A 27,755-nucleotide genomic window follows, 5' to 3' on the forward strand; every position below is an offset into this window, starting at 1 on the left:
TTCAGAATATATTGATTGCACAGAGCAACTTGGTTTTTGTTTTGACTTGTTTGTTTTTTTTTTTGGTTTTTTTTTTTTAATGAAGGGAAGGGCAGGAAAACATAATGCATATATACATACACACACATAATGCAAATATAACATTTCCTTTTTTTCCTCATCTGTGTGTCATTTGTTGACAGGAGTCTACGTTCTGTGTTGTTCTACGTGGAGCCCGCCTGGGACAGGCAGTGCTGAGTGATGTTCTTCAAGCTGGCTGTGTCCCAGTCATCATTGCTGATTCCTACATTTTACCTTTCTCTGAGGTTCTGGACTGGAAGAGGTCTGTGCCCTCACTGTTGTACATTGAACCACTGCCTGAGATACTTCACTGCCTCAGTGATTTGAATCAAATCTGTGTGATAAGTTGAGTGTACTGTGGGCTACAGGAAATGAAATACAGAGGAAGATGCACACTGTCTTTGCTCTTGATCTATTATGTATCAAAATAGGAGAGGAAAATAAATGAGACTGATATGACAGAGCATTTGATTAGCCCGTAGCCCATCATTTTTTCTTCTAAAACAGATTTGTTGTATAATCTTGTACTTGAATTCAATGAGGACTGGTTTCCATTCAGGCTCTTTCAAGGAAAATATATACTAAATATTGCATCACAGAAATACAAATTCTCTGTATTGCACTATGATTCCCAAGTTTATATGAGATGGAAAGATACCATTACTTTGTGACTGAGTACACTGCTAGGAGTTTAGATTATTTTTCTATGCACTGTGCCCAGTTACATGGTCTTGGGATAGGGATAATATGTACAAAAATTATTTGGTTTATTTTTAACACTGTATATGCTATTACTGTTTGATTATTCCAAAAATCTCTGCTGTCAGCAAGTCAGTGGCAATCCAGAGATGAGAATTCAGGATTTCTGAATCTCTGTCCCTTCCATAGTTATTTGATTGTCTGGACAGACCAGTCTACAGACTTTGATGCCATTATCTATGGGCAGACTGGCTGGTGTTGGGAAGGAACTGCTGTGGAGTATTTTGTTACACTGAAAGAAGACTGCTTCTTTTTGCTTATGTTTTTTGAATATGTCTTGTTAAAATAGGACAAAATTCTGGATTGGAAAAGCAGTCTTTTAATGAAAACTTCTTCTAGAAAACTTCTTTCAGTGTAGAATTTCTTTTTTCTCACCTTGCCACATGTTTTCTTTTCTTTGCTTGTAGGGCCTCTGTTGTCATCCCTGAAGAGAAGATGCCTGAAATGTACAGTATTCTGCAAAGCATCCCCCAGCGACAGATTGAAGAGATGCAAAGACAGGTAAAGCAATGTACCATGGTCAAGTTATTGTCCTTGCTTTGCTGTTGGGGTGTAGGTTCATACACCTGCCTTGCTCTGAAAGCTTTTGGAATGCAGAAATATCCACTGTACTCTCATGTTAATATTTTTATTATTTGACCCTATTCTTTCTTTCTGCTAAACATCTGCATTTGCCATCACTTTTCAGTGGAATGGAAGCTCTCCCTGAGTGTACTGCCTACTGACCTCTATTAACATATTTCTGATGAAATCATGGTGTATATTTGTTTTTCTACATGATATTTAAATTGTAGTAAAGAAGTTCAAGAGTCTGTGTTTATTTCAAAGGAAGCTTTGGTTTGTAGAAAAATTTTAGTCACTTAAAATGTGAGGGGAGCATTAAGTCCAAAATATTTTAAATATTTTATCTACACTGACAATTCCTCTGAGAGAGAGATTTTTCTTATTTGATGACTGCAAGAGCTGAGACCCTGAACTGTCAGGCCAGCAAAAAAGATATTAACATGTAATGTACACTTACTTGTATCTAGGATATTTCATCCTTGACATCTTATTGTACTTGAGCATATATTGTCACCAGGCAAGATAGTACTCTTATCATTGCCTCAGTTCCTCATCAGGAAAATCATAGAGGAAGTAAGAGCTAGGTATTTAAGGAAAAAGTTAACCATCTGATTTCAAGTGACTTTTCAAGATGCATGGAATTTCTGTAGTCAAATTTCTGCAAGAATTGTGAAGTCATGTGTCTGAAATTCTCTTACACAACCTTAGTGACAAAGTGGTCCTTTGCATGGTCCTTGTAAAAAGTGACCCAATTTTTTCAGACATTTTTTCAGAATGTAGCCTACAACACTCTAGTTATTTCTACTTAGGCAGTGCTGAAAACTGCACAGTGTGTATTAATAGTGATATATGAGGTGAAAATAGACTCTCAATTTAAGTGTAAATATCTTTCACACCTGAATTCTGTTGCCAGCTTTACTTCATTCTGTTCTGAGTCTGCAAATACCACAGCAGCCATCAGGGGTCTCCTTTCTCTTTAGTGACTTCACACAAATGAACCATTTTGATGGGGCCTGCTGGCAGCACCAATGTGCCACCAAAACCAGGAGGTGAGAAAGTAACCTTGGTGTTACAACTCCTAGAGATGTGATTTTTGGTTTAGAGATGTCAACACTAGGGAGTTTTGCCTAATAAAGCTTTAAAACTGATATTAATAGTCTGTCAAAGTATGCAATAACTTTCTTGTTGACTATTTCACTGATAATGCAAAATAATAATTTCAGGATAGTGTTCTCCAGCTATGGGCAATGCACATGACATTATTGACACCTTAAACACTAAAGTATGAAATCAGGCAACTCATTTGTAAAAAAAAAAAAAAGCCAACAAAATAAAGACAAAGGAGCAAACCCCCTAAACATTCACAACGAAACAAACCAACAATAACCCCCTTAATTTGGGTTATATATACATTATCTATATTACCTGTAACTCTATACAATTAACCTAAAATAGATGATATTTTAGCGCTCACAGTACAGATATAGTCTCTGTTCAGAGGGAATTTTGTTGGATTATACATGGTTTGCAATAGTCATTGTCACTGGATTAAAACATCACTGAACATCATTGGAGAATGTGATTCTATTGCCTGAAGGTGTGATGTGTTTTTCTAAAGCATCTTTTCACATCTTGTTGCTTTTATTGTGTGTTTTGATAGTGAAAGTAACAGGATGAAATCACAAGGTCTGTCTTTCATCTTTGTAAATTTATTTCTGTTTGTGTATTGAGGATACTTAATCATGACAGGACATTCCATGTCCTGTCAGCTTTATTTACAAGGCAAAATCCCTGTGTGTGTCTGAAATTCCCTTGCTGATAGGTGTTCTGTGTTCTAGCCACCTAGAATGGTGAGAAGTACTAAATGCCTGAAACTGTGTGGACTACCAGTAACCTGACATGTATGGTTGAGATCATCTTTTTCTAGGCAAATAGAACAAATCCTTGCTCTGAGTTTCTCCTTGCTGAAACATGCATTTCTCATATTTGTCAGACTTTTTGGGTCTAATAACCTTTGTGGGATTGGAGCCTGCTGTCCAACTGCATTGGTTTCAGGTTTTTGTCTTATGATATAATTCTTATCCTTATTTGGAAAACATCGAAATTAAAACAAATATTACTGTATGTGTTAGCTTACCAGTTTTCTTTGTTGATTACTACATTGTACTTTTTTGTAGTGTTTTATCACAGGAGATTCTCTGGACATCATACATCAAGCTTAAAATGTAGACATAAACATATAAGCACACACCTACATATACTTGTATGTAATTTTTTTCAGGTTGTCAGCTTTTAATGAGTAAAATTTTCTCTATGCATTTTTTTCTTTGTTTCTGGAGATACTTCTGGCTATACCTGAACTGGGTAAGAAAGGAAGTCTTGTAGAGAGAAGTCATTACTTTTAAGTTATATAAGAACTCATATTTGAAAGTGTGTTCTTCCAGTTTGTACATCTGTCATGGACATCACATAACACTGTCATGAAGAGGATAAAATACAGGGGTTTCAATTTTGGAGACATCTGCTAGGATCTGTGGCTGGTATGACTTCAGCTGTGATTTCCTACAACACAATTTTATTTTGCTCAGCTTTTTATCAGACAGTACATGGTATAAACTGGGAAAGAGATTCATTGGTTTGAGCAGAACTTGAGTGTGGGAAATCAAAATTAATTCTACTGTCCTACATGATCCTTGATTGCACTGAGATCTCTGGAGATCAGCTATATTAACTTATGCTTTTATTGTTCAAACTTGCAGAACAGTTTGCTCTCAACTATTGCCAGTCCAGTTTCCTGTCTGTCCTCACAAAAGGGAATAGTTTCTATGCTTGTAGCCTGATCTACACAGTTGTAAAAAATTGATACATATTGTCAATACTGCAGGTACAGCCTATGTCCCTGAAAACCAGATTCTCCCATATAATAATACATAATAAATAAAATAATAATAGCTCTTATAAACTGCAACATTTTGACCATCAAAATCAGCCTCTGCTGATTGAACTGCTAAAATTAATAGCAGTCTGGATAAAACTTATGTGTCTCTGAGATTGCTGTCTTATCTGTTTTCTACAGTAATGTTGTCATTCTCATTTTCTTGAAAGCTTCCTTGATCCATCCCTCTCTTACAAATAGTTCCATATGGAGTCTGAAACACTGGCAGAAGTGCCCAGGGGCAAGTTGATAAGCAGCTTAGCTGCACAGACTTGATGCTGCATCCTATGCTTTCATTTTATCTGCACCTCTAACCAGCATCCAGGTAATAGCAAAGTTCTAGAAGTGGAGGGGAAGAAGTAGATGCAATGGGCCTGTATGACTGAGAGTAAAATTTGAATTTTTGTCTTGCTCCTGCAGAGTGAAATAGATTAAAAAAGCAGAAAAAAAACTTTGCTGGTATCACCTTGTCTCATGCCTTGTACAGTTTCCCTTGCAACAGGTTTTGTTTTTTTGGTGTTTTTTTTTTTTTTTAAGGTTTTGCTCTGGAAGCCTTTTAGTCTCTGGAAACATGTTTCAGCTGCAGTTGATGCATAAATGTCTTTAACTAGTGTGAAAGTTTTCCTCAGCTTATATCTCAGCCACTGTTCTTTTGTCACCCTCTTTTTGTGAGGTGAATCTGTCTATATGAATATACAGGCATCTTGTAAGTATTTGTCTTCACTTTATACCAACATACTTAGAATTCTTTTAGCATGGATAGATTCATTAAGGCATAGAATCAGAATGCAGAAGTACTATGCAGTGGGAATAGAAGACTCATTCTTCTGTTTATTTAGGAATTCTTGGTCCCTGAAGAGATTTTAGGTAAGGAGTTTATTTTCAAAAGGTGGCTTTGTGTGCCTGTTCCTTTTTGACTTGGTAACACCCCATATCTCCCAGAAATAAAACTTCTGAATTCATATCTGTTCTGGAAGTCTGGATGACTTTGTGTGCTCTGATGGCACAAGGATGATGAGCTGATGTTCTCAAGTGTGGGAATTCTTTTCATCCTGGTTTTTTAGGGAAATGTGTGTGATCACATACAATGTGCGTGCTGATTTCTCTTCTGATTTCTGTTAGTGCCCAGTTTCAACCAAACTTACAGAGAAGTGGAGAGGTTGGAGATAAGAAATTCCCTGAATTTCTTATCTGGGCACCTGTGTAGGAGTTAAGTACTTCAGAATAACATGGCCTTTAAGAGAAACTTTGCAGCTTGAGCTAACAGTTATAGAAAACCATTTGCATGTATCCATTATGAATTATCTGCTTTGGGAAAGGTTTATTTGGAACTGGCACACCTTAGGCCACAGAAATTCAGGTACAAAATGGCCAAATGATAGAGTGATAAATTAAATTCAGTATACAAAGGGATATATATATGCAATTTAAAACAACCTTTTCATAGGCAGTTTTGGCCTCTCAACTAGTTGCAATCACTTGGAAAAGAATTCTTAAGAGCTGTAATAAATAGTTATGTGAAAGTATAAATTCCATAGTCAGTTATGTTAAAAAAACACAAGGAATTTTTTGAAAAGAGAGAACAAGATGGAAAATACTGTGCCACCATGCATATCTGTTGTATGTCTGCACCATGAATACAGTCTGTAGTTATGGTTCTCCCATCTTGAAAGTTATGTAATAGAACAAATGTGATCAAAGTTTCAAGAGGAGACTGATGAAATAGTGTAACACTCTTGATCTTGAAAATGAATGATTGGTGATGATGAAGCAGGAATATAATACAGAACTAAAAAATAAGTAGGTAATGAAAAAGTGACTGGATGTGACTGTACATTGTTGGATACAATTTCATTTGATGTCTCACAGTACTTTTATTATTTGGAATCTGGTCTAAAAAAAAGGAGATGATCTCACAGACATAAGAGGTAGTCTGTGAGAATCACTGCTTCATAATTTTGTGTGAGTGAAGAGGTTTTATTGACATAAAAGGCAGAATGAAGAAATCCAGAGAAGGAAAATCTGTCAGAGATGGATGCAAAGATATACCCTCTGGCTTAAAAGTTCCTGCATTGCAGACTTCTGGAAGCTGGAGAGTACTTTGAGGAAGTGGTGGCTTCTGCCTGCTGTGTCTGTGGGAGGGGGGTTCCTAAGGTACCTGCTGTGGAGCTCTGTCAGAGGGAGAATATGGGAACAGAAGGCCATTTGGTCAGACCTGGCAGCTTCAGGACTCATGTTTACAAAAGACTTGAGTATTATAATGCCTTGTGTAATAACATTGTCAGATGCATCTTTAAAATGCATCTTTACTTCACTGGCTGCCAAACACTTCAGTGGGACACTACTGAAAGTGATGTATAGTTTCCTTCTTTGGGTGAATGTGTAATTCACTTTCCTGAAGCCCCACAAGGTACCCTCTCAAATAGTTGGCCATGTACCATTCTTGCTTTTCACTAATTAAAGTTTCAGATAATCACAACCTCTTGTGTTTTTTAGCCTGAGCGGACAATTGAAGGCTAAAACAGGATGTAAATTCAGGGTAAAATTTGTGGATAGAAAACATGTAGTTTGCAGTGTTTGTTCCCACAGTTAGAATACCTGGACAAGCTGTTGTGGTTTTTCTTGGGCACATCCTATGTGCCTCAGCCCTGAGCTGAAGAGAAGTTCAGACTCCAGGTCAAACAGAGCTGAAGACACAAGCATAAATCAATGACTTGTTTTAGTGCCACGTTAAAACAACATGAGTGGCTGGCTTTTCTGACCCTCCTCCCTTTCATTTAATGTGCTTCTTTGGCTCCTCTTTAAAGAGGGCTCTGTAGAGTAATTTCAACTCTTATCAGCTTGCTGACAGCTATATGAGCCTTTCTGCTGGCTCCAGGCAATCACTGCCAGCGTGTGAAACATCCCATTCTTGCAGTGAAATGGTCTTGGATAGAGTTAAAGCAAATGGGTGGTGGAGTTTTCCTGTGGGTGGTGCAGCTTACATGAAAGAGATGGGATTTAGTTCTTGTTAACCAATTAAACAGAAATTCATTTCAATATCTGGACACTAGATGCTCTTTGAGCATACTTAGGCTTTTACAAGTCCTTTTAATGAGAATATTAAATGTACAGCTGCAGTTCTTTCCCTGACAGGGGACAGCTTCTGTCTCTGGGTTCTGTAGAATCATCATTATCAAATTTAGGAAAACTTTCATCTGTCTGCCATTTGTAGCATTTTAAGGAGTGTGACTGCAGAGCCTAACCCTGCTTTAATCCTCCCAGAGTGCTTCAGTGAAGCTCTGGGTCCCCCATAAATGTCAGGCCTGGACAATTTGCCATCTTATCAGATGCAGTGAAGTTAGTTCCAGCCCTCTCACCCCTCCCCCAGAGGAAAGATTTGTTGCTGCAAACAGCAAAGGAAAGAAAAAAACTTTTTCCTGGCTTACTGCCAGGATCACCATGGGAGTTGTAGAATCCTTGGCATTTATATATGAGACCTTCATTGCTCCCCTCTCCCTTCAGTTGTTGCAGAGAGTATCCTTATCCTAGATTTTTTTTCTTCTTGTCTATCCTGCCTTGTTGTTTTCAGAATGAAGAAAACTGTCTTCGTGGCATCTCTGAGAAAGAGCTCTGAAATTTGAGACCAATCAGCACCTTTATGTATAATTTTTATAGGATACATTTGGGTTGCTTTTGCATCTACATTGGCAGCTTCTAAACAGTAAAAGGTTAAACTTAACTGTAAGAGGAAAATTATGCTATTCTATGACAATTTTATTTTGGTTTTCAGATTAGATTTTAAGAATCTGTGCTTTAAGAGTCTGTATCATGTTGCACAGTGGATTTTTGGATACTCTTTGCAGATTGCTATACACAACTTGAATAGACTACAGATAAAGCAGATGATCCAGAAATTGGAAAGGCATGTACTTCTAGAAAGAATATTTGAAAATATTCTGTCATGCACATGAAGCAGTTAGCTGCAGACAAATGGATGATTAAGCATGATCTCCTGGTGTTGCACTCTTTCTTTGCTACTGTGTGCTTTCCCTTTGCTGCTGTTTACTCTGTACCACATCACATTCCTTATCAAAGCTGCTTGCTTTGTTTGCCCCCTTTAATTGTTGAAAGTATTACAAGTTTAACATTTATCTATATAGCATAAATACACTGCATTGCTGTAGTAGTTTGCATGTGAGTATATTAAATAGAATAGTAAATACACCTTGGTCTTGTATCCATTTTACTGATGAGTAGGTAGATATGTAAATAACTTATACAAGGTCAAATCATAATATTAATAATGGAATTTAGAAATCTACATCCTGTTTTAATGACTATATCAAATGTCTCTTACAATACACTAGGAACATCTGGCTTTTAAACTAGAAAGGTCTTACTATTTTCTATAGAAACAATTTGCTGACAGATAATCTTCAGCCAGCTTTTCCTTTAATCTTTGTCTGTAAATTATGCAGATATATTGAATAGTTTCTTAGATGCCTGAAGGTAGGAAAATTGTGTCTTTTTTTTTTTTTGCAAACTAAATAGTGGGCTGTGTTAGGAATATACTGTAGTGTCCCTTGACTTTAAAATGCTGTAATTTGTATCTAGGGTTTGGCTTCTTTTTTTTTTTTTTCATTAGGAACAATTTTGAATGCTCTTTAGAAATTAAAGTGGCAGCTGGCATTAGTCGTCATTGAATTCTGGTGGCTTAGCTCTGTAGAGATGCTATGAGCAGAAGGATTGTAGAAGATGTGCATATTCCAGGATGCTAATGCTGGTAGGGAATCATGGATAGAAGTTTGGCTTCATACTGTAGAGAATAGAATGCTATTCCAGATGTTTACCAAGAAGAGATAAATAACTCTTTTTGATGCCTTTCAGTGATTTTTTTCGTGTTAATTTATTTTCAATCCTGTTTCATTGTGGTGTGACTACCATATACTGTTATCACAACTTGCAGTGAATATTCACCTTTCCCATTTCATCAGATGGCCATACAGCCATGTGCAGTTTGAGCCATGAAGGATGAGGTATTTTTATATAGCTCAAGCTAAGATCAGTTATATTTAAGATGTGGAGGAAGAAAGCAGTGTCATGTCCTAAATGGAATTTTTCCAGTAGATATGGAAAAACCCTCATGACTGCCAGTCCTTCAGATTTATCCTCAGAGAAGTGAGTAAGATGTGTTTGTATTCAAGCAACGCTGGCAGTAATGTCTGTGGTTAAAGTTGTCCAGTGTTGAGAACTGTGTGTATGGGGGTATGAGTGTTGTGTTTGTGCTTATATAAAACAGAGCTGTATAGCTTACAGTAAAATGAGCAAAACATGCCTTCATCAAAAGGGCAAGTTCTTCCTGGTATAGAGCTTAAGCTCTGAAATTGAGGTATGTGCTGATTTTTGACAGCTATAATATAGTGGTAACCTTACCTAGATTTTTTTTTCATCCTTCAAAAAGCTGTCCTTTCATGTGTGTGATTGGCACTGGGCTTGCTTTGTGTTTAGCTTCTCTAATCAAGGGAATTTAAGCTTCTATTCTCCCAGCATTAGTACAGCAGTCATGGGAAATCTCAAACAAGCCAGATCTTATTGCAGCAGTTGACACAAATAAAAGCAGTTGTGCTTTTATTTATTTATTTTTGATGCTGGATGCTGATTAAAAGTTTCCAAGCATCCTTTAGCTATGCTATAAAGCCAACCAGCAGAGAGCAGGGCAGCTGCCGAGGCAGGGAGATGCTGGTGGACACAGGACAAGATCACAGTGGGAAGCATCAGTGTGTGTAACTCAGAAAGCTGGGAAAGGTGTAAACAGATCCCCAATTTATCTATAGGGTGGGCTCTCCAAACACTGTTTTATTGGCCAGTGGCTCCTGCTTTACTAACCTCTAACCTCAGCAGTACTCAGAGGTGCTGCCCACCAGCCAGCCTTGTCTTTGAACCTCCCTTGGCTCCTGCCACCTCAAAGACTTGCAGTCAGATTCCTGTGTTTTGCTTGGGACCTCACCTCTCAGCAGGATGCCTGCAGCAGGGAAAACTGATCTACCCTGAGAACATAGACATATTTGAAGGCAATACCCCTAGGACTAGAAACCTATTGCTTTCAGTTTCAGGAGCTGTCCGTCACTTGTCAAGAAATGTGGATTAAACATCTTCCCACCCCCCAACTTCTGGGCATGCAGTAGTTGAATGTTCCCTGCAATTACATACATATATATTTGTTTTCTGTTGACTTCCTGACTGCTGTTGAATCAGTGATTGCACAATTCTAGCTCACTGTAGGTCTGGTTTTCTTTTGAGTGTGTTGAGAACAAACATCATAATAACCTGTATCATCATGACACAGGTTCAAGTATTTTTGACTACTCCCCAGGTTAGGTGTGCCTGCCACTTCCTTTACAGTAATGGCCTGGTGAAATTGGAGTAATTAAAGAGCCATGCAAACTCCTGGAAACTGGAGGGAAGAGAGTGGGTTATTTTTTGTGTTTTTACATCATTATTGATGACTATGTAGATATAATGGCTTATCTGGAAGCTAGAGCAGTACCTGTTTCTCTTTTTCAGCTGTGTTATTTCTATGGTGTCAACACATGACATTTGCTTGTAAATAGGAAGACAAACTGAAAGCTCTTTGGGAGCAAAGGGAATTCAGAAAATGGTAGTAATATTTTAATATCACATGTTTAAAAGTTGTAAATGCTGCATGAAATTTTGGGGTTTTGTTTGGTTGTGGGGTTTTTTTGGGTTTTGTTGTTTTTTCCCCTCATCCTGCTACTTTCTTTGCTGGCTCTGTCTCCACACTTTGTAATAGTATTCCCCACCACAGCTGAGAATGGGGTGGGTTCCTTGCTGCTCATAGTGCTGGTATCGGTTTGTTGGCTGCATAACTGAAAAGTATTTTGACCATGGATTTGTGGGGTGCCAGGACAGTAAGTCAGGTTTCCTGGCTGGTGCAATGTTGCCTTCTGCACAAGAATTGCTAAGCTGACATACTCATTAATCAAAGAAGCAAGTTTGAGGTGCAGAAATATATGGAGAGAGGAGAGATCACCAGTGCCGGGTGATTATTTTTATCTATTCAAGTCTTGTGTTCTTGCTATTTTTGGAATTAAGTTGCTATTACTAGGACAAGGAATAGCAGAAATCTGTATTTTAAGGGTAAAGATAATGTAGGATTTCAAAACTATATAAAAGTTGCCATTTAGTGAGAGAAAATGAGAACTCTTTTATTGAAAGTACCTTCTTTTGTGTCGTGTATTTAAGCAGAAGAAGGCTCTTCATGAGAAGATTAAAACCTTAGAAACACCAAAGCAAGAAAGCTTCCAAAACCCACCACCCCTAAAACAAATCAAAAAACTCCTCAAACTCCCAAAGTTAAGTGAAAGTGTGGAAGCAAGAGTGAAAATGTTAAATTTAATAGATAAGCTTCTAAGAACTGTTCTCATATATGCACGGTATGTGTTGTATGTATGGATTACTACAATTGATGTGATTCTTTTCAAAGCACCAAGGAGGAGAATCTGAGGAGGGCTGCAGTGCAAGAAGCCTAGTTTTAATGTCTGAGCTTGCACTAACATTTTCTTTTAACTCTTCTAAGAGTCAGCAAGTAGTCTCCAGCAATAAAACTGAGAGTGAGTAGAAGTGAGTTATTCCCAAGTGGCTGCTATCTGAAGGGTAAGATTAGCATTTCGAACTCTGACCTCTGTCCCCTTATGAATTGGCAGCTTCAAAAAGAAAAAGGAAAAAAAGAAATTTGGATAATGGAAAGATTCAGTTTTCACTCTGTTGTATCTGAAGGAGGCAAATGTACTTGTTTCATAGCTGAAATTACTGCAGCAGAGAATATTGAGCCAAAGAATTAAATCAACTTACTGCTTCAATTTTGAAGACATTGTTTTTGAAGCTGAATTACAATAAAAACCAGCACCATGAAATGTCTGTCTAGAATCTCTTTCTTAAAATATTTAACTGTAATGGTACAAATTTTTGATTTGTTTGTTCATACTGCTGAAGTGTCTTGTAATTAAGGAATATTCCTCTATAGGCCACTCATATAAGTTAAATAGATGAATTGAGTGCTCTCAGGGCTTTACTTGAGAATTGTGTGTAAGTCAGTAACATGGAATGAAAGTTCAGAAATAATATTGAAATAATGATGTCAGATTACATTAGGAGCAAAACTTTGTTAATTGGACACAACAGTGTGTGCCCTGCATTGTTCTACTGTTCACTCCTCTTTTTTTCCCTTGCAGAGGAGCCTCTGGTTTGAGGTTCAGATAACCCCCATGCTGAATTATGAATTAGTCTTTATCTGAAGTGATCATGGGCCTCCAAAACGTCAATTCCTTGCTTATCTCCATTTTTAGCTTTAGAGGTGACATGTTGTTACTCTGAACACTCTCTATATACTGTCTGCACTACTGCTTTTCTTGGATAGGTCTGCAGTGAGAAACAGATGCAACACAGCCAGTTTAGGTTGAATTTGAAAGATGCTTTTAATCTGATATTCTATAAAAACGTGAAAATCAGAAAATTTTTCAGTTTCAGGCAAGTTAGCATGATTTTACCAGTATTTAATTGATTTAATGGATTAGCTTTTAAAATTCTTACATAATCCATGTATGGGGACAAGAAACTCATTTTTACTTGCAATTTCGAAAGAGTTTACCTCCTGTTTCACGTAATTGTGCTGGCACCCTAAAAGTAAGAGTACTTTTTAGAGCACAGCTCTCTTACTGTTTTTCATGGGCTGAGAGTTGTTTTTGAAAAATGTAACCTAGATTTGTGTAGCCTAGATTTGCATTTCAAGTCCTCATCCCTCTCTAGGAAAAATGAGACTACTTCAGGTCACTATTGAAAACAGAGCTTTAAGGGGAAGAAGGACCATGACCTACAGCTAGTCACTTATTTTATCCTCTCATGATCCATTATTAAGAGAGGAATGGATTTATTGGAAGATATTTTTAGGTACCAGAGGTCTAAATTTCTGTCTGAATAACCCTATTTTTTCCTGCACTGATTACTGAGAATAAGCCAACCTGCCTTAGGTTGAATGTGATTGAGTGATATCACCAAGGGTCCTAAACCAATCAAGCATTTTTTTTTTTTAATCACAAAATCTTACAATTTTTTAGAAACAACAAAATACTGTTTAATTCTTAGTAGTATAAAGTCTTCTGAGGCTTTCTTGTAAGCCTGTATAAAAAAACTAAACATATCACTGGTTTTAGCTGATACAAGCTGGTATCATCTTTGTTGGAGAACTGCATACTAAAAGTAGTATGTGTGATCCGCAAGGAAACTGTTGGAATAGGGAACCAGATGTAGGAACAATAAAACAGTACAGAAAGAGGGTGCAGATTACAATTCATAAGCAGAAAAATGTGGGAACTTGGGGCTATAAGTTCCTCAGTCTAAACCCAAAATTTATCTTGGGAAACTTTTTCTAAAATGTATATTGCTCCAAAAGAGTAACTTACCTTTTCTTCAGTCCCATTTTGCACCGGAGGTCAGTAGGGCTCTTGAGAGCTCAGCTTTACTATTGGACAATTATATAACATCAGCTATATTCATATGCATCTTGAGTATAGGGCAAGCATACAAAAATTCAATTTATCTTGAACCTCAGTAGCCCATTTAATTCTACTCCCCAATGGCAATAGTTTGGGGGGAGGGGAGGTTGCCTGGGACCAATCTGATATAATAATGTGCTGTGTCTCAGTAACTTAAAATATGTTTGTTTATATTACAATATGACATAAAACTTTAGCAGGCCTTCTGGATGCACTTCCATGTCCAGAGCTGTCAGATGCACAGTTGAGCTGTAGATATTTACTGCAATATGTTTTGTATCCCTGTTGAAGGTACATGTTTTAGCAAAGGGTTACTGCAGTCAGTTACTTCAGTTACTTAGCTAAATATTTTATTAATTTAAAGTTTCTATTTACAAATAATAAGAGAAGATAAAGTTATTGGGGTTTTTTTCTATTCTTCTATCCATCCCAAAATTTGAAAGGTTTAGGATGGTTAAGTCTCATAACATCTCTTTGAGGTCAATATTACACATACTGCTGAGATGCTGAAGTAGAAGCAAGAAATCTAATAAATGCCAAACTTTTATCTGTAAATAAGTAACAGAACCGGGATTAAAAGTAAGATCACCAGGTTTCCAGGCCAGTGCTGTTGCAGCAGGTAGGCCACACTCTTTTGCTTGCATAGACTTCTCCAATCCAGCTGGGAGTAAAAACCAGGAACACCAAGAGCCATTAAGAAGGGAAAGCATTTAAGTAGAGTCACCATAGGTGGTGTGAAAATGGTTGTATTTCAAGGCCTTGTAAACCCTTTCAAGGCATTTTGGAAGCACTGAACTGTTGCAGTGGGGCAGAATCTCACAGCATCATGGCGCCTGACCTAAAAGTTGAGAAAAGTGGTGGTTTATGGGCAGTTAAATTTTACTACTCTTTTGCGAATTTTTTTTTCCCCTCTTGCCTCTTTTACAAACTCCCACCAAATCATGGGCTGTGAAAAGCCAGAAGGCTAGAAAGTTCCTTTCATGGATGTTTTCCCCTTGATCTAAATGTTAAAGAAGGTAGTCCTTTCCTTACCTTATGCCCAGTGGTTTTTTTGTCAAAAACCAATCGAAAGATTTACATTGGTCTGTCTTGCACTCCACACCAGAGCACCATTAATGGGATTAACATTAGAACTTATAAACTTTATATGAATGGACTCTGTAACCTGATGCTATGTTGGCTTGTAAAGACCTTATAAAGAGATGCTAGCCCCCCAAGTGTGTTTATTTCTAAGGAAAATAACACCTTACCTAAATAAATGTTACTTTCTATGAGTAGGCTGCCCTGTTGCTGCATGCTGCTGCCTGTTGTTTGGTATGAAAATAAGTTCAAATGCTTCCTTCCCAAGCTCTTGCCTGTGCTGGTACGTACTGAATATTGGCAGTTTAGTTTCTTCATAGTCTGAACTAAATCCTGGAACTGAAAACAAGTGGAATTGAACTTTTGGGTTGGATGCTTGCTTGCTTGGTTTAAGGAACATCTGTCTTGCAGATATTGCTAATCTTTCTCAAGGTGTGCATGTGTATTTGTGGAGATAAATTGATAACACTGCATTATGTTAAGAAATTTTGGCCTTCACAGAAAGTGGTGGGTTTTCATGGCTGATCTGATGAGGATGTAGCAGTTGGAAGTGGGGCAGGAGGAAAGAAGAAAGGAAGGGCAACAACTTAGAACTAGTTACTGGCATGTCCATGTTTGTGAACTTAGTCTGCAGTGCTCACTGCTTGGCGAGAGAAGAGAATTTGGTCTCAGATTCCTTCAGTCTTTGGCTTCCATAATGAAGTTGTCATGGCTTTGTTAAATTTACTGCAGAAATTGAATTCAAATGAACTAATTTCATGGGCAATCTATTGTGTAATGAGAACTTCCAGTCACTTCCAACCCACTGGGCAACCCGATAACATAATCTATTTCTCATTGTCAGTCAAGTCATACGGTATGCTCGATTTGACTCTTCAAAGCATTGGTAAAACTGTTTTCAAAAGTAATGCTTTTCTGTCTTTCATTTTGGATCTATCCTAGATTTTCTATTTATTCAGAAATTTAGAAGGAGAAGAGAAATTGGATTTCTTCTTTCAGTTTTCAATTCCTTGTAAGCCATAATTGTTAATGTACATTGATCTGTGTTGTCTTGGCAAACAGAGTACAAAGTAGATGTTTGATCTCTGTTAACCATGTAGGTTGCCCATGGTCTAAGCAATATTTAGGTGTATACAAAGTTAGCTTTCTCTACAAGTCTGTGGTCTACATAGTGTTTCCTTAGAAAAACCTGGAAACCTCATCAAACAGGCTTCTAGTGTACTAGAAGGTAATTTCAGTTCAAGTTGAAAGGAGGAGTCTGACTTCATCATAGTTGTAGTCTGTGTATAATCAATTCTGTGTGAAAGCCAAGGTCTGGACTTACAGATTGTTTATTTCAAGATCCTGAAAGGAGTTCAGGTAGCTCTAATTAGTGCATTACATTTACCATACCTTAAAAACATTGCTTAGTGTATTAAAGTTACTCTTGAGTTTCCTGGATTCATAGATATAAAAAAGAGGAACAGAGATCTCATTAAAGCTATGTAAGAACAATAAGAAAGTTGGCATAAGAGTCTGGAACAGAAACCTTTTTCTTATGTTGTTGTTACTCTCTCCCATATCACAAATGTGTTCGTGGGATTTCTATCCCCTCTATTTCTTACATTCCAACATAAGCTTTTCAACCTCACCAAGCAGAGTAGAAAATAGATTTCAAATGGAGTCAACATACATCTTTCCAACAGAAAACTTTCCCAAAATATTTAGTAACTCAGCATGTGGACCAGCAGACACTAGCAAGCCATGTTAATCAGTTCTGCTTTATAAAAGCAAACAAGGTGGGGAGGAAGTAATGAGACCCTGAAACATCTGTTTGGGGACTTCAAATCCCCTTAGAAGGTTTTGAGTTCTGCCTTAAAGAAACACAACTCCAAAAATATTACAACCAACTGTGGGAACATTTTATGGCTCTTTACAAAAAATTAATTACATAAATATTAGTCTATAAAACATAAATTCCCTCTGCCCCCTTCTCCAGATTTGCTTCTGGTAAAAAGGTGTAATCTTCCCTGACGGTACAAGCATTCTTTAAGTAAAGAGAACAGAGCCATCCTAGTTTTACTGAAGGAAGAAAACCATCTTTGATTTTTATGAAGCTAGATAATAATAGATATTATGGCATTAATAAATAGTCTTAGAACATTATAGGAATGCTGTCATTTAATGACAATGGAATACATAATCCTGTATTTCACACTATTAATAGTTACTTAGTTGCTTATAAAGTTGTATGCTTAAAGGCTACATAGTTTCTCCTTCCTACTTAATGCTGCTTGCAGCAATTGTTCTAAACTGTTGTCTATCATGAAAATAAAATTTAGAATCCTTTTTGTTTAGCATACTTCAACAGGGAAATTAGCTGTTGTGGTCCATTTTAATTCTTAATCTGCTTCTGGTTTTCTTTTTAGATAGTTTGCTGTTTTGATAATATATTTTTCTTTCGGGATAGGATATGGGGAAAGAAATACTAATGCTTTTGCTTAGCATGTGGTGTTTGCTTTATTGTGTTTTTACTTATTCTTTCCCCTTTTATGTAATTCTTCTGCTTTTACACTTGAATGTGGAAGTAATTTTGTTCCGTGTTTTCTGGTAATCAGCCTGTTATCCAGCTGTTAAGTCCTATCAGGAAGAGAAATAATGAGAGGGAAGTGATTCCATTCTAAACTGAGGTTACTTTGCACTCTCTCTGGATGACAAGCTCCAGAGAAGTGTCATTTTGGACATACCCATCACTCTATGCAGTTAAATTTTGAAATAGCCTGAAATAGTCACAGTCATGGCTGTTTGCACAGTAAATGTAGTACTTCAGAGAGCAATAACCTCTTTTCTAGTTTGTTTTTTAAAATTGTAACATGGATTTTTTTCATCTTAAATACTTGCAGAAATATTCTACTGAATCTGTTTTACCGATTTTATTTTTTTTTACTCACAGAGTAGAGTTTTAGGGCTGGTGGTTCTGCAATAAGTCTGTAGTTCTAAACCCCATAGCTTACACTTGGAGTAAAGTACAGGGTAGCATAAACATAAATATGTGCAAGTTTGTGCTTATAATCTTTCCTCTATACTGTTATTTAGTCTAGGAATATCCAAAAGGAAGTGTAAATGCAGGAATCACTGTGTGTCTTCTGTTAAAAAGTACTGACCTTCAGAGTGAGATCTGTTGGCATTTGTTAAAAACAGATAAACAGGAGTTATTTTTGGTTCATCCTAAGACCTGTACCTCCAGAAACTTGGTATTCCTTCAGTAATTGAATAAGGTAAATAATACAGTAACTAAATAAGGTAAATAATATTATTTAATATTTTCATGCATGCTATTTAAACTGCTAAACTCTAGACCCTTTTTTGCTATTTAAGAAATCTGTAGCAAGAGTAAAATAGCACTTGCCCAAATTTGTGTATTGTCTTCAGCTGTGTCCTGACTCTGAAAACTTCTAAAGGTTCCAATTAAAGAAAAAATGCATTTGTTTTAATTGCTCTACCTTCTAGACGCAAACACATACTCTTATAGCTGGTAATTAACCATAGGGAGATTGCAAAAGAAATTAATTTCTGAAGACTTCAACGTGCTGCAGTTTCCTGAAGAAAAGCAAGGTTGAAAAAAATCATATCTTTTGGGCCAGAACTCTTGAACTACATGGTTTGGTTAAGCATGTTTCCTTCTGGGTTGGATAGGGACCTACAGGATCATTTGATAGTTCTAGGGATTGAAAAATATGTTTATATCTCTTAACAGAGAGTCAGATAAGTCAGCATTTTCATTTCCAAACCTCTGCTTTTCTTCTGTAATTTCTGTCCTACACAGAAACTGGGACAAGATGAAAACTTGTATGGGACCTTAGTTTTGGAGCAACTCATCTGTGAAATTTGGAGCACCTGTGTATAACAATCTCAGGCTTCATTTCAGCAGCTTTACACTGTGCTAGAAATTCGCCTGGATTAACAATTGTAATAAATTGGCATGTACATGTATATTTCTATGTAAAAATAATAATCCTTTACTTGTATAAATAATATTAGGTCTCTTGGAAGCTATCAGTCTGGTAGGTTTTGTGAATACTGAAATTCTCTATCTGATCAAGTGTCTCTAATATTGATGTTAAAAAGAGACTTTTAAGTTCTGCCTTTCAGGCAGAGTGCTTTTATTTGACTATTTAACTGTACAGTGGATTCCTTTGCCTTAGAAAAAATGGAATATAACAGTAATTTATTTTCTTCTATGGTCAAAATGCTTTTGACATTTTTCAGGATGAAAATGTATGATCTAAGTGTGAAAGTACTTGATTCCTTCAAATATTTTCATTCTGTTTAATCTCTTGCAAAATAATGCTGCTGCTTCTTTTTATTGGCTGTGAGTCCTTTTAAGGGGTGGAGTTGAGTTTGAAGCCTTCAGGCATTATGGAAATACTCTATCTACAATAAACATGCCTCCTAATTTAATTTCCACCTGACACGTAGACTGCATGGAACAGATTGTGCATGGCAAGCCAAAATTGATTATTAAGCACTGGATCTGTGCAATGTGAGTGAATTTTATTCTCTTTACAGGCAAGGTGGTTCTGGGAAGCATATTTTCGATCGATGAAAGCAATTGCTCTCGCTACTCTTCAGATTATCAATGATAGAATTTACCCATATGCTGCCATTTCTTATGAAGAATGGAATGATCCCCCAGCTGTGGTAAGCAAATTCGTTTGATTTACTCATAAAAAAAATGTGGTTTTGGGGTTTTTTTTCTTGTATAAAAGGTATATGCTATGAAACTTGGTAATAATTCTGTGTCTGATTTTTTGTGTGTATGTGTTGTGCTGGTAACTTGCACAGATGAAGCTCATATATTTTATGACAACTGGCAAAATAACTAGCAGTTTTATGTCCTGGCACAAAGATGAGAACTTTCAACTTTTGCTATTGCGCACATTAAATTGCTTCCTTGTTTATATATATATTTTTTTCCTTGATGCACACACACACACACACTTTTCTTTCTTTCTATTTAATGCAGAGAGAGTTTGGAGCACTGTATATATTTGGACATAGTCTGTATGATGCAGAGAAAATAGTGGAAATGCTGAAGATCTCAAAAAATCTGTGGGAATCTTTCATATAATTCTGTTGAAATAGCTAATTATCCTTCTGGCTAAAATTTTCTCTATGTTACTTCTTAACAATTTCTCTAATACAGAAACTGATGATCAAAGTTTTACTGGATTTTTTTTTGCCTGTTCTTGGTGTAATTTAAAGTTTCACTAGTTGAACTCACTTCTGTTAAGAAAAAACAGTGCAGTATTAATTAACCTCCTGCACCAAGCAGCTGGTTCTGATTTTTTACTATATAAAAGCCTGTAGATAATTTTCACTCATAATCAGTTAATTTTCTCTGTGTCAAAATATAAAAAATAGTTTTGTTTTACTAATAAAACCAAACTTGTTAACTATGTTGCTTTATGATAGTTTAGAGAAAGAAAGCTGGGTAGGAGTAAGGTGGGTTTTACTTGAAACTCTTCAGACCCATGGAGTGTGAACAGTTGCTGATGAAGAGTTAGAAGCTCATTGCTGTGTTTCAGAAGTTCTGTTTCCATTGCTGAGCCAAAGGCATTAATAATCTCCTCTTGTCCTTTCTTGGAGAGGAAATGTGGCCCTCATCACTATTTAAGGAAAATTAATCTGCACAAGTGTGTACTCCACAAGAAGGGAATCAGAATATCCTAACACCTTTACATTTATGGTAGCAGAGCCAAACACCTTTAAACACGCTTAGTGAAATGAAGAAAATGCTTTAAGGATTACTGAGTCTTTAAAGGGAACCTAGAAACATATCCTGGATTCTCTCCTATACTTTTTTTTTAAATGCACTAGTCAGAGTCTCAAAGTTGTCTTCTTGTTGGGCAGTAATAATCTGCTTGAGCCTGTGTCTCATCTAGCTCCTGCCTCATATCCACTCTTAGCACTGTTACAATTTCTAGTCAGCCTGGATGAAACATTATAGTTGGAAGGACTTAAATGTGTACATTTGAGGTAGCAGAAAATGGCAGCTGTATCCTCTGACTTTGATAAGAAGGCAAAGTAACTAATGTCCTTTTTGTTTACAAGAAATTGTGGTATTCTTTTCTAAATAAACTCATGACTGAAGTTTTTAAAGAAAATTATTTCAGTCTCGGGGCTAGGATATAGCTAATTGTTAAAATAAACAATTGTTAAAATTACTCACAGTATTTTGCATAAACAAAATAACGTGAGTTAACATTAATACCAGAGTGAAAATTGTGAGTGACTTCCATAAAATCTTGTGTTACTGGCTGGAACTAACCTCCAGAACTTGCCATTGTATTCTGCCTTCAAGCTCACCTGAGTGCAGCCAGTTCCTTTAGCTCTGCCTGTTGTTCCATGTGGTGCTGTGGTCCGTAGGGATTAAGTACAATACTCTTCTGTATGCTTTTGTTCCTGTTACCTGGTTTCCATAGGAACACAAAGGTGCAGGGTGTGTAGAAGAGGTGCAGAGGTGCAATCACTGTTTTAAGGGCTTACTTAAATTAGCCAGAAATTACTTTAATCAGTACAAGGCTGTTCATAGAGCTCAGATCCCTGTGCTCTGAATAGTGAGGTTTTGAAAGTGAGAGCACAGATTTACCTATGGAATATCTATACAGGAGAATGCCAGCTTTAAGGAATTTGTGCATTTAATTGCTAGGACAAATTCAGCTGTATAACAGAAAGAAGAGCTTGCTGTGCAAGATCATTATGCAGAGAAGGATACTTAGAAAGAATTCTTGGCCATGGTTTCTTACCTGCCCTCTTCCTTGGTTTGAGGTGGGGTTTTTTTGTGTGTAATTTTGCTTAGTAGTTCACAGAATCCTGAGAAGTAACAGAAGAAGTTTGGTAAAATGTCCTGGTTCCTAATTGTTGTGCTGTTCAATTGTTACAACTGCTTCATGTGTTAGACAAAGCAGTATAACCATTATTTCTACTTAGGCAATTAGAATGGCTCGCAACTCTCCAAGGTGCACATTATACTTTGCATTTTGTTGAAGTATTGTAGCTTCGTGTGTTTGCTTCCAGAATACCCAAAGAAGTAGTCCTGCACTCTTCTACAGTTAGGTCAGTTTCCTCTTTCATGTGCAACCTTTTTTTTTTGGTATTTCTATTTCACTTTGGTGACCTAGCCAAAATAATATTCCTTATATAAAACTTAGCAGGCAAGAAAAAAAAGAAAGAGTGGTGGTGTGTGCAAGGGAGGGACTCGGTGGCTTGAAGGCTGCTTAACTTGGCATTACTTTGACTTATATTGGCTCAAAATATTAGCAAAACTGTTGCCTGAGTATCTTCACCAGAGTGTCCATGCAGCAGTGGTACAGGAGGGTGTTTTTCCAGGAGGGAGTATGCAGTATGCAGAAGATAAATGCATATACAGTTAATTCCATACTTAGTACATTGCACAGGGGAAGTGATCCAAGCAGTTTTCTGTGTTTTTATGGGCTGACTGAAGATTGTTGGCCTTTCTCAAGCAAAAAAAAAAAAGTAATAAAGTGGATTATTTTTCTACTTATTCACTGTCCTGTTGAGGAAATGGAAGACTAGTAGCATATAACATGCTGATATGTTATGGAATAATACTTTGAATAAAAATGCATTATGACATATTTCCTCCGTTTAATGAAGAGGAGCAAATGATAATTTTGAGGCCTGAAATTCATTGCTGTACTACTTGAGCCCTTTATATCTCAGACAGTCTTTTGATGCAGGCATGGAAGTTTAATGTCTTTTATATTTTTTGGCCCAACCATTATCCATTAGGCAGAGGCAATCAGTTACGTCCAAGTAAGCCAGAAAATGAGTGATTCTGTGGCGTGCATTTTGGGCTAGAAATAATGGATTAGAAATAATGACTTGGGCTTGAGATGTGATCTGTTACCTTCAATTAAGTACTTTGTTATGCTCTAATAGAGGTAAATTACTTCCTTACTTATGCTTCGTTATAGATTGCTGAAATTCTCCTCTTTGCCTTATACCTCACTAATATGTATGGGTTTCTGAAAAATGAGTAAGACGGGTTTTTTCAGAATTCTTCAGCTGCTTTTGTTGAAATTCTTTCAAGCCTGTTTATAATGTAGACCTATGAAACGTTAGATGGTTTTTTTGTCAGGGGCTGCTTTTGAGCTCTGACCTTGGATGATACAGACCAGAGCTTAATAATCACTTGAGAATATCAGTATGTGAACAATAAACATACCAGATTTCATTTCTTCCAGTGAGGCAGAAAACAGCACCATCATTTGGTGTAAGCTAAAATAGCAGAGTTGTCTTAGTGCCCAGAATGCCATTCATTTAGCAAAGCCTAAGAAGAATGTTAATTTACAGAATACTTTGTGGGTCCTGCCAATTACTAGGAACTTGACACTTGTTAAAAATTTAAACTATTCCTAGCTTCTTTGGCTAATATTTTGTAGTCCTCAGTCTACAGATGATGCTACTGTTATAACTGTGCTTCCTTCCTAGTACCATTTGTCGTCTCCAAAGCATTAAGCAAATATTAGCATACACTTTACCTGTAAATGAGAACAAGGTAGCACATTTCTGGGTAGTGCATATTTGGTATTTTTTCCATTGAACAATATTAGATTTCTGTTTCTGCTGTATTTTCCAGCTACTTGTGTGATGGTTTCAATCAGCTGGATCAAATCTTGCTTTATTTATTATATTAGAAGATATGTATTTTTTTAAATATTAAATAAAATTCAGTTTATTGATTTTTTTTTTTGGTGTTGGTATTATGGACTGGTTGAATATCCCACACATATTCAGATGTAAACATTGGTATTTTTATGTGAGTGTGAAACATGATTTAACAGTTGGTTCTTTAGTTTACCTGCCCAGGGTTAGGGTACTTTTCTTACACAGTGGATTATTCTACACTAGGTAGAAGTTCCTGTCTGTCTTGTAGCTAATTTTTTATGTGAGGAGGGTTTAAGATCTTCGTTAAAACATGAAATGATGGCCACTGCAACTTTGTTTGTAATTCTGTTTGGTGTAAGAACTTTGGTTGGCTCTGGACAAATAGGGAGGGTTAATTCCTTTGGGTTTGCCCTGTTGCAACAGTCTTCAGTCAGCCCAATCACTTGAGGATGGGAAGCATGATGAAATACTTTCTCAAAGTATTGAATAGAAACTTACCATAAATAATTGTAGAAAAATAGAATAAATCAAGGCTTTTTTTGGTCTGGTACTTCATAATTGAAACCATGTTGAGGTTAGATTGATTTTAAGAACAACCCAGCTGAAAAAAGCCTTAACCACAGTGGCAGGGATATATCTCTGTTTTGCTTAGATGTATAGGACTGTTCAGCTACTAAGTTCAGCACACTGCTGTCCTTACCTCTGTGTTTTTAAAAGACAGTGAATTGTTGTTCAGACTTATGGTTTCAGTAATAGGTAGTTTACAACAAGCAGGCTAGGTGTTGAAAATAAAATATACAGGTGGGAAAGCTCACTGTCTTGTTCATGGGAGCAGTGAAATTTTATTTTTCTTAAGTGCTGTTGCTGAGTTTTCCCACTAAATGATAAGTTATTGATGGAATGTTCTTGATTCCTCTTTGATATGGAACATCTTATACAGCCTTGTTTTCTCAGAGACCATTCTGTGATATAGTTCCTCATGTGTCTGCTGTACCTTTCCTCAAGTCTCTTTCAATGGTGAACAACCAGTTAGTAAGTTTTGGGACAGGACTGAGTCTTCGTTACCTCTGGTGTTTTACCAGTATCTCTGAGGCTCCATAGAATTTAAATATTAAGATTGTCCATTTCTCAGTCCAGCTGTGTGTGTTCATTGATGCTGTGAAGCTCCCACCTCTCTCCCTTCTGTACCTGCTGAGAAAGGTCTGTTATAAACTTCCCTGCTAAGTTGAATCTGAAAACTGTACATCAAATCCAGCCTGAAGCCTCCCACATCATGAGAATTCAGGTCCCTTAGTGCATCATCCTTAATGTATTTATTTTTCCTAAAGTAGCATCAGGTTGTTTCTGATGACCAAAAGGGAGGACAATATTTGATTGAGCTATAATAAAGCCTTGTTTCTAAGGCATTATCATACATGCCCACTTGTCGAAAGCATGCACAGGACAGCTGCAGCAGTCCGAATCCTTATGTATATACAGAACCCTTCCTGACTTCTCCCCTCTTCCATCTTCAGGCTATTCCCAAGCTCTCACTGTCACTCACATTCCAGTACTCTGGATTTTCATATGAACTGCAAAGAGCTATCAGACAACTGAGACTGCGAGACTTAAGTGACATGAAATTACTCTGAGGAAACTAACATTTCAATTTGATCCTTTTTGCCCATAAAAATGATTCACAGCAAGTAACCTATTAATCTTGGATTAATTATCCTGGCTCTTCTAATGATATTAGCTGGGAGGGTGATAGTGAAGGGTTGTCTTATCTATAGCTGAGTGTCAGCACTTTGTCAAAGAAAGGTGATGGATGATCAATCTACTGTTGCTGTTTGCTCTCCTCTCTGAGAGTGAAAGTTCCTGTGAATTTCCATCAAGAATGTTAATAAAGATGGGAATAGAGCAAATGTGCCTTCATCACTTGGTTGCTTGAGCAGTGACTGGGAGAACCCATCCCTATGTCATTAGCCATTTCATGCTTTGCTGCCATAATGGAGATTTAATTAGGTTGCTGTTGTATTAATTGCCTGTATGGTTTTCTTTTCCCAAGCAGAAATCTGGAAGACTTTAGCAAATTATGGAGGCTTGAATTTGCCTGATTTCCTGCAGAAAGTGGGGTCAAGAGGTCTCAGACTGTAGACACACTCTTCAGGCAGGCAGCAGGGGGTTGGCTCTTAATGGCACTTGAGAGATGCTTAATTGCCTTTTTGAAATGTTTTTCTCAAATGAGAGGCATGGTTCTCCCATCCATTAGTGTGTGTCTACAGGCTTTTCCCTCCCTCCATCATCCTTTAGTAGGTGCAGAAGTAAAACCTCCTCTAAAGTTGCCTTATTTTCCTAAGTTATGACCAGCAGGGGAGAATTTTCATGCCTTTCTGAAAGTAGTAGAAGTTGGGATTTAAGGAATGTACCTAAAATTTAACTTTAAAAGAGAAATTCATGACCATTTTAGGTACATATGCATGTGCTTGCACACATATGCACGATATATTTCTTTCTGTAAGTACATAAAATAGTCTTAGATTATGGAAAAGGAATAATGCCTTTCAAAATATATGATAGCAAGCAATTTGTTAGGAAGTGCTGTGGACAAAGAGAAAATGTTTCTAGAAAAACTTCAAATGGGAGCCATCAATCTAGGTAGCAATTCTCACCCGTAAGTAATAAATAGAACATTGTCTGCAGATGGCTCTACCAGTTATTTCTTCTTGTAGGACAGAAACATAATATTTTCTTGGCACTCTGATTATGATGTTAAAACTCTGTTTCAAGTATTAATGAAAAGAGGTTTCTGAGAGTTGTGTTAAGAAGCTGCTTGACATTACCAAGGTCATTCAGATAATAACAGTCTTGGGGTGGGGGTTGTGTGGAAACAAGTCTGTAGTAAAGCTTTAATGAGGTGGATTATGCTCTGGTAACATTTAGATTGTGATTTGCTGTAGGAATTATTGGAGCTACAGCAAAATCAGAGGGCTGTCCCCATCTGCCACTAGTCATCTTGTACAACTAGCAAAGTATGTACAAAAGCTTTAATTTTAGAAAATGTAATAATCTGAAAGCAGATTTTTCTCTGCACACATCAGTTGCTGAAGTAATGGATGTATATTTTCTGAATTACTGAGTGTGCTTTCACAGGTAGCCATGTCCCTTTCAAGAACCAAAGTTCCATATTGTACTGTTACTGTTTCTACATTATCCTATTACTCCTCTCAGGTAAAAACTAGAACTTTGTGTTTTCCATTAGGATCCTCACAAAGAGTTTAAGATGAATGCTGCTTTTACCAGACCTGATAAAGTGTGTGTAGCTGAAGACCAGTCTGTGTTTTCAACTGCTTCAGGAAGTCTACTAAAACATATTACTCCTACTGACAGGTCCTTGCTGGAACATACTTTTAGACCGTCCTGGAGAAAAGAGTCTGCCAGTGCTGTGCTTAACTTTTTTGCCTCACATATTTATCCCCTCTTCAGTTTTGATTTGTTCATAGAAGGAAATCATATTCACATCATTTTTTTTTCTACTTTACCAAAATGTTGTGATGTCTTTCAGTAAATAGGCTCTTTATTCTCCTCATCCTTGAAGTCATTGTAGTTAGAGGTGCCTAACCATTAAACATGAGGAATGTGATTGTTGGATGTATAAAGTTAACCAAAGACTAAATAGGGAAACAGAAAATTTCAAAGTTTACTTCCTACAAATGTGACCTTGTAACTCTGAGTCTGTAAAACTTGCTTTACTCCTGATACAAGCAGGCCTATGGTATGAGTTTAGCTGGAGAATTTCACAGTATTTCTGTAAACTGCTGGCAGTTGCTAACCTCTTACAAGTCTTCATAGTTTTTACAGGCTAGGATTTAAAACTTTCTTGCAAAACATCGTCATTCAGTTTCTGCTTTCCCAACTCCCCTTTTCACCTTGTCCCAAGGGGTTTGGTTTTTCCCTTTGCTTCTCTGTCCGACCTCTGCTTGGAACGTCAGCTGGAATGGAAAATTTGAGACTAAAATGCTGGTGTTTTCATTCTTGTCAAATGGTCCCTTCACTGCTTCCTCCCCCATGTTGTCAGCTCCAAAGGGGGTTGGCACATTCAGTGGGAATGTAGTTGTCTGTCTTGTCTCTTGCCATCTGGGCTGGCTTCC

The 27,755-nt window shown here is 37.0% G+C and overlaps 1 protein-coding gene across 2 annotated transcripts in view; it reads left to right on the forward strand.

Moving 5' to 3' along the window:
- The window catches only part of EXT2 (exostosin glycosyltransferase 2), a 72,836-nt gene that overhangs the window by 14,358 nt on the left and 30,723 nt on the right, over nucleotides 1-27,755 (forward strand). For both annotated transcript variants that reach the window (XM_066552138.1, XM_066552139.1), the window contains exons 6-8: nucleotides 183-322; nucleotides 1,227-1,320; nucleotides 19,501-19,632. In XM_066552138.1, coding sequence (XP_066408235.1) covers nucleotides 183-322; nucleotides 1,227-1,320; nucleotides 19,501-19,632 — 366 coding nt within the window. The remainder of the gene's footprint in view (nucleotides 1-182; nucleotides 323-1,226; nucleotides 1,321-19,500; nucleotides 19,633-27,755) is intronic.

The sequence above is a fragment of the Molothrus aeneus genome, chromosome 6 (genome assembly GCF_037042795.1).
Source record: "Molothrus aeneus isolate 106 chromosome 6, BPBGC_Maene_1.0, whole genome shotgun sequence".
Lineage (NCBI taxonomy): Eukaryota > Metazoa > Chordata > Aves > Passeriformes > Icteridae > Molothrus > Molothrus aeneus.